At 43.1% G+C, this 16,981-nt stretch overlaps 1 protein-coding gene across 1 annotated transcript in view; it reads left to right on the top strand.

Moving 5' to 3' along the window:
• Positions 1–16,364, top strand: part of LOC112229321 (potassium channel subfamily K member 9) — a 40,427-nt gene extending 24,063 nt beyond the window's left edge. Inside the window, exon 2 of the mRNA XM_042310265.1 lies at positions 12,999–16,364. Within this exon, the coding sequence (XP_042166199.1) occupies positions 12,999–13,933 (935 nt within the window). The 3' untranslated portion in view covers positions 13,934–16,364. The remainder of the gene's footprint in view (positions 1–12,998) is intronic.
• Positions 16,365–16,981: the final 617 nt, after the last annotated feature.

Below are 16,981 nucleotides of genomic sequence, written 5' to 3'. Positions count from 1 at the left end.
TGATACTATTTTGCCATTGAGATATTTCATGTCATTCAGTTCATCTCCATTGGCTTTCCTCTCTACCTCTCTCTCAGGTTCTCCAGAACTACAAACAAACAGAAATGAAAGTTTCCTATTGTGTATTTTAAGGATACTTCATTCTGGGCCGTGGTGTCAACGTAGAGCCAGCCAGAGTCATGGAGGGAGTGTTTGAGTGTCTTCTCTGCACATGCTGTTCTGGAGTGCAGACAGTTAACTCATAGTTAGTTAGCTCTTGTCAGTGTGGCGACTGGTGACAGGTCCTCAGAAAGAGATCCACAAGGTGTTCGGCAGGCTAACTGCTGCTCCACCTCCTATCCTGTAGTCGAACTCTCCTGTCCTGACCTTCATTATAATTCCATGGCTCACAGGCAATTAATGTCTCCGGGCCACTGGAATAATGTGAGGTGGATTAACCTCCCAGAACAGACAAGTTAAAATACATCAGTTTTATCAACTAATTAACCCTTCTCTGCACACCAACGAGGGGCCTCGATAGTAGGCACTCTTATTCAAAGTGACTTACAGTCATGCGTGCATACATTACAAGACATTTGATATGGTTAGGAATGACATGGAGAGCAGGTTCACCAACGTCTCAGTATGAGAGGTGTTATGAGTAGCACTGTGCTGGGTTTTGTATTCTCTAGACCCACTTCAATTTGCATACCGCCCAAATAGGTCCACAGACAAGAGGACAAGAGGAATACTTATGTTCCTTGCCTAACTCTCAGCCTTTAACACCATAGTACCCTCCAAGCTCATCATTAAACTCTGGGTCCTGGGTCTGAACCCCGCCCTGTGCAACCCACGCCCCCATCCATATTGACAGGCCCGCAGTGGAGAAGGTGAAAAGCTTCAAGTTCCTCGCCATACACATCACTGACAATCTGAAATGGTCCACCCACACAGACAGTGTGGTGAAGAAGGCACAAGAGTGCCTCTTCAACCTCAGGAGGCTGAAGAAATTTGGCTTGGCCCCTTAAGACCCAAACAGAATTTTACAGATGCACCATTGAGAGCATCCTGTCAGGCTGTATCACCGCCTGGTACAGCAACTGCACTGCCAGCAACCGCAGGGCTCTCCAGAGGGTCGTGCGGTCTGCCCAACGCATCACCGGGGGCACAGTGCCTGCACAGCAGGACACCTACAACTCCCGATGTCACAGGAAGACCAAAAAGATAATCAAGGACGACAACCACCTGTGCCACAGCCTGTTCACTCCGCTACCATCCAGAAGGTGAGGTCAGTACAGTACAGTACAGAGACTGAAAAACAGCGTATATATCAAGGCCATCAGACTGTTAAATAGCCATCACTAGCCGGCTACCACCCAGTTACTCAACCCTGCACCTTAGAGGCTGCTGCCCTATATACATCGACATGGAATCACTGGTCGCTTTAATAATTGTACACAAGTCCCTGTAATGATGTTTACATACTGCTTTACTCATTTAATATATTGTAGTCGATGCCATCCTATTCAGCTGTTGGCGAATACTATTCTATACTACGTATTCTAGAGATATACAAAATATTCTATCCACATACTATCCATAATGTCTATACCTTCCATCACATACAGTATATATATACAGTACCAGTCAAAAGTTTGGGCACACCTACTCATTCCAGGGTTTTTCTTTATTTGTACTATTTTCTACATTGTACAATAATAGTGAAGACAAACAAACTATAAAATAACACATATGGAAACATGTAGTAACCAAAACAGTGTTATTAAACAAATCAAAGTATGTTTTAGATTTTAGATTCTTCAAAGTAGCCACCCTTTCTTTGATGACAGCTTTGCACACTCTTGGCATTCTCTCAACCAGCTTCACCTGGAATGATTTTCCAACAGCCTTGAAGGAGTTCACACATTTGCTGAGCACTTGTTGGCTACTTTTCCTTCACTCTGCACTCCAACTCATCAGCACTTCATCACTCTCCTTCTTGGTCAAATAGCCCTTACACAGCCTGGAGGTGTGTTTTGGGTCATTGTCCTGTTGAAAAACAAATGATAGTCCCACAAAGTGCAAACCAGATGGGATGGAGTATCGCTGCAGAATGCTGTGGTAGCCATGCCGGTTAAGGGTGCCTCAAATTCTAAATAAATCACAGACTGTGTCACCAGCAAAGCACCGCCACAAGTTTCTTCTTATTATTGGTGTCCTTTAGTAGTGGTTTCTTAGTGGTTGTTTCTTCTTTTCTTAGTAGTGGTTTCTTCATGATGGTCTGATTCACGCAGTCTCCTCTGAACAGTTGATGTTGAGGATTGTCTGGTACTTGAACTCTGTGAAGCATTTATTTGGGCTGCAATTTGAGGTGCAATTAACTCTAATGAACTTGTCCTCTGCAGCAGAGGTAACTCTGGGTCTTCTTTTCCTGTGGCGGTCCTCATGAGAGCCAGTTTCATCACAGCACTTGATGGTTTTTGCTACTGTGCTTCAAGAAACTTTCAAAGTTCTTGACATTTTCCGGATTGACTGACCTTCATGTCTTAAAGTAATGCACCTGAAATGCATTCCAGGTGACTGCCAAGAGTGTGCAACGCTGTCATCAAGGCAAAGGGTGGCTACTTTGAAGAATCTCAATTATACCATTGTTGGTTACTACATGATTCCATATATGTTATTTCATAGTTCTGATGTCTTCACTATTATTATTATATTATTATTATTTTATTATTATATTAGATTTCTAGATAGATTTCTTAATTCTGTTCTTTTACATTTCGATCTGTGTGTATTGTTGTGAATTGTTTGACTGTTGGAGGTAGGAACACAAGCAGTACGCTACACCTGCAATAACATCTGCTAAAAATATGTATGCGGCCAATACCATTTGATCTGATTTGATTATCTTGCCTTGAAATATTTGAGCAAAGATGAGGAGATACAGGATTAGTACCATGATGTTTAAATTGGATAATCCTGCTGATATCAAAGAGGTATCACACGCTTTGACTTGACCAACATAGTGTGCATGGATTTGTATAGAAGTCTTGTAAGTGTCATGTTAAATTGCTAAATATAAAGGCTCAGGGGAGTATTCAGCAATTGTATAGTCAAGTGCATCACCATTACACATCTATAAACACATACAAACACCCACGTACTCTGGGACCCACCCACACCCACCCACACAGACACACATAGACACACAGGTCTCTGCTCAGCAGAATAAATGTGTTGGTTCCCTTGACAACAACTGGTAATGGAGTCGTTATAGCAGGACAAACAAATTAGTCCAGCAAGTCTCCAATCAGAGTCTAGCACTAATAAAAAACACAAAGTATCCAATCAGAGTCTAGCACTAATACAAAACACAAAGTATCCAATCAGAGTCTAGCACTAATACAAAACACAAAGTATCCAATCACAGAGTCCAACACAGCAACACAAAACCAAGTATCCAACATCAAACAGGCACTTTAGCAGGCCAGCTCATAGAAGACAGTATATACTCTATGAACCAAGTCATTACTACAACAATTAGAAAACCATCCCTCTGGTCTGACAATCTTGCAAAATGAGACAATATTTTACTGTACGCTATATTTACAGATGCACTCGTTTATTAGGAAAGCATAACGGCATGGTTGTACATAACTGTTATTATGTGTGCAGGGACAGAGGGAAGGAGCATACATTCATCTTCTTTGTTCCTCTAGTCAGTAGCAGGACTTGATGTTTTACTGTTAAAGCTCAGAGTCTAATACAGAGAGAAATGCAGAAAAGCTACATGTCCAACCTCTCCCCTATTATGGTTGAATCCGTTCAAGGACATTGGTAACAGCAGTTCTCGGGTCAGTGGGTTTCTTAACGTCTTAATTAAAGATGCATACTGCACGTTAGAGAAGTGCATCCTGTCAGCTTACCAATGTGTCATGGCCCTTATCCCGTTCTCTTTGCGAGACTGAGTACAGATGACATGAGGTTTGATGTCAGATACTCTGTGTGGAACTGAGTGAGGGAGACTGAGGTACTTGTTTCTGAAGGAGCAAAGTGGACACACACACACACACACACACACACACACACACACACACACACACACACACACACACACACACACACACACACACACACACACACACACACACACACACACACAGTGTTTGAAGCGGTAAAGATAATTGTATCAATATCTAATACGTGCCTTTGTATTAAATAGGACAGCTTTGATGGTTTGGTTATGTAAGAGTACAGTGTCAGACGCACTTGTTACTCAATAACCTAGTGGACAGTGTTGAGCCAATTTCAGCACAGTCATAAAGTAGTGCGACAAATCAAATATGATTTATCCATTCATCGTCATGTCTGTCTGCCAATGTAACTCAGTACCACCTGATTACTCCCCAGGAATAATTTGAGCCATTAAAATCAATATTAATTAGGCTGTTGAATGTGCAAGAGGGAACGAAGACAGCTGCTTGCTGCTGTTAAAAGGTGTACACGATGTAATAGCTGGAAAGACCCATCCAGAGATGTTTCACTTTTTAAAAAACACTATAAATAGGCTATGAATAACATTATCTAGCTAGCTCCTGCCACAGTCATCCCCCTCTTCAAAGGGGGAGACACCCTGGACCCAAACTGTTACAGACCTATATCCATCCTGCCCTGCCTATCTAAGGTCTTCGAAAGCCAAGTCAACAAACAGGTCACTGACCATGTCGAATCCCACCGTACCTTCTACGCTGTGCAATCTGGTTTCCGAGCCGGTCACGGGTGCACCTCAGCCACGCTCAAGGTACTAAACGATATCATAACCGCCATCGATAAAATACAGTACTGTGCAGCCGTCTTCATCGACCTTGCCAAGGCTTTCGACTCTGTCAATCACCATATTCTTATCGGCAGACTCAGTAGCCTCGGTTTTTCGGATGACTGCCTTGCCTGGTTCACCAATTACTTTGCAGACAGAGTTCAGTGTGTCAAATCGGAGGGCATGCTCTCCGGTCCTCTGGCAGTCTTTATGGGGGTGCCACAGGGTTCAATCCTCGGGCCGACTCTTTTCTCTGTATATATCAATGATGTTGATCTTGCTGCGGGCGATTCCCTGATCCACCTCTACGCAGACGACACCATTCTATATACTTCCGGCCCATCCTTGGACACTCTGCTATCTAACCTCCAAACGAGCTTCAATGCCATACAACACTCCTTCCGTGGCCTCCAACTGCTCTTAAACGCTAGTAAAACCAAATGCATGCTTTTCAACCGTTCGCTGCCTGCACCCACACGCCTGACCAGCATCACCACCCTGGATGGTTCCGACCTTGAATATGTGGACATCTATAAGTACCTAGGTGTCTGGCTAGACTGTAAACTCTCCTTCCAGACTCATATCAAACATCTCCAATTGAAAATCAAATCAAGAGTCAGCTTTCTATTCTGCAACAAAGCCTCCTTCGCTCACGCCTCCAAACTTACCCTAGTAAAACTGACTATCCTACCGATCCTCGACTTCGGCGATGTCATCTACAAAATTGCTTCCAAACTGGATGCAGTTTATCACAGTGCCATCCGTTTTGTCACTAAAGCACCTTATACCACCCACCACTGCGACTTGCATGCTCTAGTCGGCTGGCCCTCGCTACATATTCGTCGCCAGACCCACTGGCTCCAGGTCATCTACAAGTCCATGCTAGGTAAAGCTCCGCCTTATCTCAGTTCACTGGTCACGATGGCAACACCCATCCGTAGCACGCTCTCCAGCAGGTGTATCTCACTGATCATCCCTAAAGCAAACACCTCATTTGGCCGCCTTTCATTCCAGTTCTCTGCTGCCTGTGACTGGAACGAATTGCAAAAATCGCTGAAGTTGGAGACTTTTATCTCCCTCACCAACTTCAAACATCTGCTATCTGAGCAGCTAACCGATCGCTGCAGCTGTACATAGTCTATCGGTAAATAACCCACCCATTTTTACCTACCTCATCCCCATACTGTTTTTATTTATTTACTTTTCTGCTCTTTTGCACACCAATATCTCTACCTGTACATGACCATCTGATCATTTATCACTCCAGTGTTAATCTGCAAAATTGTAATTATTCGCCTACCTCCTCATGCCTTTTGCACACAATGTATATAGACTCCCCTTTTTTTCTACTGTGTTATTGACTTGTTTATTGTTTTCTCCATGTGTAACTCTGTGTTGTCTGTTCACACTGCTATGCTTTATCTTGGCCAGGTCGCAGTTGCAAATGAGAACTTGTTCTCAACTAGCCTACCTGGTTAAATAAAGGTGAAATAAAAATAAAATAAAATGAATTTATAGTTGCAATGAAATGTTATGAAGCAATTTTGTTAATAACATCCTCACAATCCTCCTGGTAATGGTTGGGTTTCTGTACAGCACTTTGAGATATCAGCTGATGTACGAAGGGCTGTATAAATCAATTTGATTTGATTTGATTTAATACCCAAACAACTTGTGTTGGTTTTGGCTCTCCGTTTGGTCTCAGAAAATCCATTTAATCACTTAGAAGGTGTTGTCTCTCCTAACTTGATTGAAAGACAGAACACAGAGCTGATGAAGATGAGGGTGATAAAATCAATAACATCCATCTAAAGGTGATTAATTAACACTGGCAAGGGGAGCAGTACAGCAAGGGGGTGGAGTGTATACAGGGCATCTCTAGTAACATCTAATAGCTAGCTGCTGTAACAAAGGTGGTTCTCATGGACTTTTGAAGCTGGAGATGTCAAAGTAAATGCTGCTGGAACTGAGTAATGCGGTCGTATCAGTGTTGTGATTGGGGCCCTAGTTGTATTTTTATGAATATCACAATTCTACTGTCAGCATCAACACACTGCCATACACTGTAACTGATCTACATCCTAGTTGGCAGGTGTTCAACGACACTTTCAGTCATCTCTCTGTCTGTGTTGAGAGACACACAGAGCTGTGGAGGTTCACTGATGTGGTGCACAACGGAGCAAGATACATTCCTACTGACAATGTGAGATTTGCACCTTTCTGCTATCAGATGCAAGTGAGCCAACCAACTCTTTCGGTGGCTGCTTGGAGAACTTTGACATACACTTTTAAGAAAATTTGAGGAGGAATATGAGAATCAGTCTGATAGAATAACTGTTTCATTTGTTCAGACAGAACAGTGTACCAGGCTCTGGGTTAATAATGCAGTTCATTCATTTTATGAATACTGCATGTCTACTGTATCACTGAGAGGACTGGGGTAGGAACATGAATAAATAAAGATATGAATGAGGGCACAGTCATAGCTGCCGTTACACCATTTTTCAGCGTAACATTGTTGGCTATCTTCATAGTGCTAATCTTTTCACCTCGTGGAACAACATACTTAATCATTTGTATATATCCCACAAGGCATTTCGTTGCAGAAGGGCTGGGTTCATGGAGCTTTAGTGCAGGATTAGGCTTAATCTTGGTCCTGGAAACCGGACCTTCGTTTTTTCTGTGTACATTAATTGTAAATGATCATGTTTGGTTTCTCATGTTGGGGGAAGACAGTTCAAAGTTTTGTATCTGGCGAGATACAGTGCCTTCGGAAAGTATTCATATCCCTTGACGTATTCCAAATCAAATCAAATCAAATTTTATTTGTCACATACACATGGTTAGCAGATGTTAATGCGAGTGTAGCGAAATGCTTGTGCTTCTAGTTCCGACAATGCAGTAATAACGAACAAGTAATCTAACTAACAATTCCAAAAAACTACTGTCTTATACACAGTGTAAGGGGATAAAGAATATATATGAATGAGTGATGGTACAGAGCAGCATAGGCAAGATACAGTAGATGATATCGAGTACAGTATATACATATGAGATGAGTATGTAAACCAAGTGGCATAGTTAAAGTGGCTAGTGATACATGTATTACATAAGGATGCAGTCGGTGATATAGAGTACAGTATCTACGTATGCATATGAGATGAATAATGTAGGGTAAGTAACATTATATAAGGTAGCATTGTTTAAAGTGGCTAGTGATATATTTTACATCAATTTCCATTATTAAAGTGGCTGGAGTTGAGTCAGTATGTTGGCAGCAGCCACTCAATGTTAGTGGTGGCTGTTTAACAGTCTGATGGCCTTGAGATAGAAGCTGTTTTTCAGTCTCTCGGTCCCAGCTTTGATGCACCTGTACTGACCTCGCCTTCTGGATGACAGCGGGGTGAACAGGCAGTGGCTCGGGTGGTTGATGTCCTGGATGATCTTAATGGCCTTCCTGTAGCATCGGGTGGTGTAGGTGTCCTGGAGGGCAGGTAGTTTGCCCCCGGTGATGCATTGTGCAGACCTCACTACCCTCTGGAGAGCCTTAAGGTTGAGGGCGGTGCAGTTGCCATACCAGGCGGTGATACAGCCCGCCAGGATGCTCTCGATTGTGCATCTGTAGAAGTTTGTGAGTGCTTTTGGTGACAAGCCGAATTTCTTCAGCCTCCTGAGGTTGAAGAGGCGCTGCTGCGCCTTCCTCACGATGCTGTCTGTGTGAGTGGACCAATTCAGTTTGTCTGTGATGTGTATGCCGAGGAACTTAAAACTTGCTACCCTCTCCACTACTGTTCCATCGATGTGGATGGGGGGTGTTCCCTCTGCTGTTTCCTGAAGTCCACAATCATCTCCTTAGTTTTGTTGACGTTGAGTGTGAGGTTATTTTCCTGACACCACACTCCGAGGGCCCTCACCTCCTCCCTGTAGGCCGTCTCGTCGTTGTTGGTAATCAAGCCTACCACTGTTGTGTCGTCCGCAAACTTGATGATTGAGTTGGAGGCGTGCGTGGCCACGCAGTCGTGGGTGAACAGGGAGTACAGGAGAGGGCTCAGAACGCACCCTTGTGGGGCCCCAGTGTTGAGGATCAGCGGGGAGGAGATGTTGTTGCCTACCCTCACCACCTGGGGGCGGCCCGTCAGGAAGTCCAGTACCCAGTTGCACAGGGCGGGGTCGAGACCCAGGGTCTCGAGCTTGATGACGAGCTTGGAGGGTACTATGGTGTTGAATGCCGAGCTGTAGTCGATGAACAGCATTCTCACATAGGTATTCCTCTTGTCCAGATGGGTTAGGGCAGTGTGCAGTGTGGTTGAGATTGCATCGTCTGTGGACCTATTTGGGCGGTAAGGAAATTGGAGTGGGTCTAGGGTGTCAGGTAGGGTGGAGGTGATATGGTCCTTGACTAGTCTCTCAAAGCACTTCATGATGACGGATGTGAGTGCTACGGGGCGGTAGTCGTTTAGCTCAGTTACCTTAGCTTTCTTGGGAACAGGAACAATGGTGGCCCTCTTGAAGCATGTGGGAACAGCAGACTGGTATAGGGATTGATTGAATATGTCCGTAAACACACCGGCCAGCTGGTCTGCGCATGCTCTGAGGGCGCGGCTGGGGATGCCGTCTGGGCCTGCAGCCTTGCGAGGGTTAACACATTTAAATGTCTTACTCACCTCGGCTGCAGTGAAGGAGAGACCGCATGTTTTCGTTGCAGGCCGTGTCAGTGGCACTGTATTGTCCTCAAAGCGGGCAAAAAGTTATTTAGTCTGCCTGGGAGCAAGACATCCTGGTCCGTGACTGGGCTGGGTTTCTTCCTGTAGTCCGTGATTGACTGTAGACCCTGCCACATGCCTCTTGTGTCTGAGCCGTTGAATTCCACATTTTATTGTGTTACAGCCTGGATTCAAAATGGATTAGGACTTTTTTTCTCACCCATCGACACACAATACCCCAAAATGACAAAGTGAAAACATGTTTTTAGAAATGTTTGAAAATGTATTGAAAATGAAATACAGAAATGTGTTATTTGCATAAGTATTCACACCCCTGAGTCAGAACATGTTAGAATCACCATTTGCAGCGATTAGAACTGTGAGCCTTTCTGGGTAAGTCTCTAAGAACTTTGTACAATATTTGCACGTTATTCTCTTTAAAATTATTTTTTAAATGGTTGTTGATCATTGCTAGACGGCCATTTTCAAGTCTTGCCATGGATTTTCAAGACGATCTAAGTTAAAACTGTAACTTGGCCACTCCGGAACATTCAATGTCATCTTGGTAAGCAACTCCAGTGTACATTTGACCTTGTGTTTTAGGTTATTTTCCTGCTATAAGGTGAATTTGTCTCCCAGTGTCTGTTGGAAATCAGATTGAGGCAGGTTTTCCTTGTTGTCCTAAAAACCTCCCTATTCCTTGATGATGACAAGTATACCCATAGCATGATGCAGCCACTACCAGGCTTAAAAATATGAAGAGTGGTACTCAGTGACGTGTTGTGTTGGATTTGCCCCAAACATAAAACTTAGTATTCAGGACATAAAGGGAATCTCTTTGCCACATTTGTTTCAGTTTTACTATGGTGCCTAATTGCAAACCAGAGGCATGTTTTGGAATATTTTCATTCTGTACAGGCTTCCTTCTATTTCCTTTGTCATTTAGGTTAGTATTGTGGAGTAACTAAAATGTTGTTGATCCATCCTCAGTTTTCTCCTATCACAGCCATTAAACTCTGTAACTGTTTAAAGTCACCATTGGCCTCATGGTGAAATCCCAGAGCGATTTTGTTTCTCTCCAGCAAACCGAGTTAGGAAGGACACCTTTATCCAAAGTGTAATTAATAACTTCACCTTGCTCAAAGGGATATTCAATCTCCACATGTTTTTTTAACGATCTATCAATAGGTGCCCTTCTTTGCAAAACATCGAAAAACCTCCCTGGTCTTTGTGGTTGAATATTTATTGACGCAAGACATTTCAGCTTTTCATTTAAAAAAAATAATTTGTAAACATTTCTAAAAACATAATTCCACTTTGACAGTATTGTGTGTGGATCAGTGACACAAAATCTCAATTGAATCCATTTTAAATTCAGGCTGTAACACAACAAAATGTGGAAAAGTCGAGGGGTGTGAATACTTTCTGAAGGCTCTGTATATTAGCGTAGATCTTTAAAACCGTTTTCCCTTCCATTTGCTTGCTAAATAAGTCTAAATATAATGCAACACTGTGAACCGTGTGCCCTAATCTGCTACCTACTCAATCTAGTCCAGAGAAGCTGCAGGAGTAAAGCATATTGGGTCACGGGAGCACACTTTATATGCACATAAAATCCCATTTCCTGCTTGCTACAAATCAGATAGATCTTGTCCTGAGCCTATAAATATAATCATTCCTCACGTGCTTGAGTGGGTGGATGCCCATCAGGGAATGTATGAAACCAATAGTAATGAAACACAAAGGCCAATGGACTAGTTCAGGTTACAACGGGTCTGTGAAAAATAGTAGGAGAGTAATGTATCTTGGTCAAAACAGTTGTTTCCATGGAAAAGAATGGTGGGTGTTATTTGGCAACAGCTTCGGTTGTTGTGAGTTAGACCTACATACTATGTCTGTTAGGGATACAGCAGAAATGGATTACGGAAATGGAACATGTATTCTCAGCATTGCCTTTCATATTCATATTCAAAACCATCATGTACTGTACTGTATAGTAAAGCATGTATAGCCTACCCTACATCTGTGTTAGATCTAATCATATTCCATATCTGGACCATCAACAACACTATTATTATCTTTTTAGTTATGAGCACAGGTTGGGGTTATGTGTGTGTGTGTGTGTGTGTGTGTGTGTGTGTGTGTGTGTGTGTGTGTGTGTGTGTGTGTGTGTGTGTGTGTGTGTGTGTGTGTGTGTGTGTATGTCTTTGAGTCAGCAACTGCAGGCCTAAAGATAAAGTTGAATTATCCTAAAAGCCTTATTGGCTCCTGTACGACTCCTTCCTCATCCAATAACTCCTACATTTCCCACACTTCCCTGTAGCTCACAGGACTGGGAGAGGAAAGTTCCCACTAATTGGACAACCTTATAATCATTGGGCCGTACTCAGATGAATGACTGGACCCATTTCTGTGCTGCCCTCTTATTCAATACCGGCCCTGTCTGTGGGGCTCAGCTCTTATTCAATACCGGCCCTGTCTGTGGGGCTCAGCTCTTATTCAATACCGGCCCTGTCTGTGGGGCTCAGCTCTTATTCAATACCGGCCCTGTCTGTGGGGCTCAGCTCTTATTCAATACCGGCCCTGTCTGTGGGGCTCAGCTCTTATTCAATACCGGCCCTGTCTGTGGGGCTCAGCTCTTATTCAATACCGGCCCTGTCTGTGGGGCTCAGCTCTTATTCAATACCGGCCCTGTCTGTGGGGCTCAGCTCTTATTCAATACCGGCCCTGTCTGTGGGGCTCAGCTCTTATTCAATACCGGCCCTGTCTGTGGGGCTCAGCTCTTATTCAATACAGGCCCTGTCTGTGGGGCTCAGCTCTTATTCAATACCGGCCCTGTCTGTGGGGCTCAGCTCTTATTCAATACCGGCCCTGTCTGTGGGGCTCAGCTCTTATTCAATACCGGCCCTGTCTGTGGGGCTTAGCTCTTATTCAATACCGGCCCTGTCTGTGGGGCTCAGCTCTTATTCAATACCGGCCCTGTCTTTGGGGCTCAGCTCTTATTCAATACCGGCCCTGTCTGTGGGGCTCAGCTCTTATTCAATACCGGCCCTGTCTGTGGGACTCAGCTCTTAGTCAAAAGCCATCTTGGCAAAGGGACATCAAGATGCTTTGGGGATTTTTCGCTGGGTATTATCTGTAAACAAATCTAAAAGCCAACTGGGACAGTTGAGTTGATGATAAGTGGCTTGGTGGGGCTGAGTTCTATTTTTAATTCAATCAATTGAGGAAATGAATGAGCTATTTGACTTGCTGAATGAACTGAATTGAAAAGCGAATTGAGCCCAACCCTGGCAGTTATCCAGCCATCGCTGTAACATACTGGTCCTGGTTTCTGGTTTGTTGTCTCTCTTTCAGGTTATTGCCATACTACTGTACCATAGATGTTAGGTCCTGATCACTGTCTGTGTCTTCTCTCCCCTGCAGGGTATGACCATGCTGCTCTACCATGCTGCTGTACCATTACATCCTGGTGACTGTGGTCTGTTGTCTCCCTGCAGGTTATGGCCATGCAGCTCCCGGCACAGACGCGGGGAAGGCCTTCTGCATGTTCTATGCCGTCCTGGGGATACCCCTGACCCTGGTCATGTTCCAGAGCCTGGGCGAGAGGATGAACACCTTCGTCAAGTCCCTCCTGAAGCGCATCAAGAAGTGCTGTGGCATGCGCATCACCGACGTTTCCATGGAGAACATGGTGACGGTGGGGTTCTTCTCCTGCATCGGGACGCTGTGCATCGGGGCGGCCGCCTTCTCCCACTACGAGGACTGGAGCTTCTTCCAGAGCTACTACTACTGCTTCATCACACTGACTACCATAGGTTTCGGGGACTTTGTGGCCCTGCAGAAGAACCGGGCCCTGCAGCGGAGGCCCCTGTACGTGGCCTTCAGCTTCATGTACATCCTGGTGGGCCTGACTGTCATAGGAGCCTTCCTCAACCTGGTGGTGCTGAGGTTCCTGACCATGAACAGTGAAGACGAGAGGCGGGACGCAGAGGAGAGGGCCTCGCTGGCGGGGAACAGAAACAGCATGATCATCCACATTCAGGAGGAGACGCTGGGGAGAGGAGGAGCTGCAGGGAGGAGGCGCAGGGAGACGCAGGGCCAGTTCTGCGCCGAGGTCAATGATGTGCCATCTGTCTGCTCCTGCATGAACTACCACTCACATGAGTTTGGTAGCTGTGGGGGAGAGATGGGAGTAGGGGGAGGGATGGGGGGAGGAGGAGGAGGGATAGAATGTGCCTTTTCCCACCAGAACTCCTTTAGTTCCCAGTTGAACCCCCACCAGTACTTTCACTCGGTGTCGTACCGCATCGAGGAGATCTCTCCCAGCACCCTAAAGAACAGCTTCTTCCCCTCGCCCATTAGCTCAGTCTCCCCAGGCCTCCACAGCTTCACAGACAATCGGCGACTAATGAAGAGAAGGAAATCTATCTGAGCCTAGTGCATCATAGTGTTTTGAACTATATGTTGCATTTCAATGTTTTTTCCTAAATGGTAAAACGTTGAAATGGAACAGATCATCAGACTGGGTTGGCTCATCTACACAGACAACTCCTTGCTTTCCTTTTTTATATACAAGTACAATGCATCTCCAATGTTGCTCATAACCAAATCTTATTTTAGAACTTTTGTTTTGTTTCTTTTGGTTGGTATAAAGATATAATATATTGAAGTGATTCATAGGGATTGATAGAAGAGGAAGGAGCATCGGAAAGAAATGGAAAACCTTTTGGACATGAATTGTGTGTTTTTTTCTTGTGAGGGATTCAACGCATGAAGCATGGATACTTATTTTTCCCAGGAAATTGGCCCATCTGAGAAATACAAATCAGAACCATCAGATGTTATCACAACTTTCCTTATTGCCAGCTCATTCAAATAGTATAGGATCTTGGTAACAATGTACCAAATGATGCACACTTAGCATTGTAATGGAGATATGCTATTTTTTTAAAGTGAGTATGCCTGTTTCACCTTAACTTAAAATGATTGCAGTTAAGTGCTTTTGAAATGACGTAAAAAGCATCAGGTATTATTTTCTATAAGCAATTCTATCTAGGAAAAAAAGTAAAATGATTTATTTACAGAACATCATGCCAAAATATTGTTGCCAATCTTAGCATGTGCATTAGAAGTCATCAAATGAGTGTTTCATTTTTGTTTCTTTTTTTTAAATAGCAGATTTTGTATTATCATGGTTTGTGTCTGTAGATGTTTTCTTTCTGGATTTCAGATTGTGTAAAATATGAGGATGAGAAAAGGAGTAACAAGGGTTTTAAGGCTTTCCAGTTTGAAAAAGTTGCTATGTGCATGTACTTTGTGAAACTGGTATGCATATAGATGTATGGGGGAAAATAATAATAACCTTGCAATTTGATTGAATTTTGATAGCAAATAATCATAATAATGATTTTAAAATATACTTAATTGATTTAGCCACTTAAAAGTAATGATGTATAGTGTAGGCTAAACAGCTTTTTGTTTTTCCATTTTTTTCCATTCTGAAAAATTGTACAATAACCTTTGGTCTCAGGTTTTGAATGGATAGCCTCTTTAGGTTCTGGTCCCCGAATCAAATCCCAAAAGATATCCCGGAAATCCGAATGCACCTGCCAAACAAAACAATACATATCAATTTATTTTTTAAATAGTACACATTTTCCAGGAAAAGGATATTGAGATGCATCATCTTACTAAGTGAAGCTTCCTGTACTATAGACCAGCGTGGGTTCAGAGCGCGCGCACACACATACAGCTCTTCACTGTATCGAGCCATAGAGGAGCAGGCCAGGATACTGTACCACTGCTATTCTATAACAATGTTAATGTTGATGACAGGTGTAATCCAAGAGTCCAAACTTCAATTGTGTCACTAAGAATATATACATGCCTTCAGCCTACGAACACAATGACAGGCATTTGAGATGTATACAATGATGTTATCCTTGGGTTTAAATCAAAACATTGAAATTCAATGACAGTCAAATGGCAATCAATGGGTGAAAAATTACGAGATGAAGGAGCAATGCAATACTGGGCATTGATTCGTTAAGCACAAAATGTGCCAATTAAGTCGGCAACAGGGCAAAGGGATAAATGCCATGGATACCATTAGGTAGATTTCCATTGACACAGGTTAATTAAACAAAATAAATGTTGTAAAAAAAACGTTGCAATGTGTCATGAAAACGGCAGATATTTGAGACATTTTTGTAAAAATCAACAAAAATGTTATCCGTTTTACAGGATATTTCTTTTGTCTAACTTTCTTTGTTGCGGCAAATGATGATGGAAAACACGTTTTTTTTAATAAACAATGATTGCCGAATAATTTTGCAGGTACCCGGGGAAAGTGTTGTCATCACGTAGGTTGACTTTAAAGGTCCACTTCACAATTCTAAATGCATACTGCTTGCAACATCTATTTTATAAAAATCTATAACAATAATGTTTCTTTGCAAGACAAGGATTGTTCTGACTTTCAAGAATGCCTGAATTGCTTCACCTTGCTTTTATGGTGGCTGGCAAGTTTTGCCATCCAATTATTTCAGATCTACAGGAGTGCACAGACCTAGGCGACATGTTGGTACATGAGAATTATTATGGAAAATATTAGTCAATTATTGCATTCTAGTATCCATGCTGACTTTTGCAGGCTACCTGAGACATGAAAGAGATAGGTGAGAGGGCATACAGGCTGTTGCCAATTTATTAATGCGGAAATTGCCTAAATGGGTAATGGAAACAATTCAACCAATACATTTTTATTCAAGACCAACGTAAACTCACCCCATTCCGTACAAATGTGCGCAACCGCAACATTCAAACGAGGCTACAAAGAAAACTAATGGGACTGTAGTGACTGTGTTGACATCAAAATCGGGGGTGTGAACTAGGTTTCTATTCAAGCGTTGATCGTCATGGTAATGGCTCTATAGTAGTGGAGAAAAGTTGAAAAAACTGACCCTCTGATGTTACATCTTGACGTGTCATGTCGTAACGTACAGCACGCATAAAGCAACTATTTCTGTCTTACAATCTCTCTCCACCAGGTGTAGCACTTCTATCATCCTTTAAAAACAAGAAATGGACAGTGACGGGGTAAGGGGGATACCTAGTCATTTTTTGCGTCTTCACTGCATGCAATCATCATTCTCAAAGCCGCTGTTAACTTCTAAGATCACTTTAACACCGCCCTAAAAACCCGATTCAAATTCGACACAAACCTTCAAATAGGTATGTAATGACACATTATATAAACTCTTTATAGTGTTTTATTTACATTTTAGAGGCGATAAGGTGATAAGTTGGACAGATCGAGTGAAAAAAAGCAATTTTCCCACACATCTCTCCTTCTCACTATCACGCATTAGTTTCGCTTCCCCACCCGCCATTTTTAAAAAGACCCGACGGGGCTCATTGCCTGCTTGAATCATGCAGAAACGGGTAGCGTTTAGGTCATGTAATTGATTCTGTTGGAAAG

This window comes from Oncorhynchus tshawytscha, linkage group LG31, assembly GCF_018296145.1.
Source record: "Oncorhynchus tshawytscha isolate Ot180627B linkage group LG31, Otsh_v2.0, whole genome shotgun sequence".
Classification (NCBI taxonomy): domain Eukaryota; kingdom Metazoa; phylum Chordata; class Actinopteri; order Salmoniformes; family Salmonidae; genus Oncorhynchus; species Oncorhynchus tshawytscha.
This window is presented reverse-complemented; position numbering and strand designations above follow the sequence as displayed.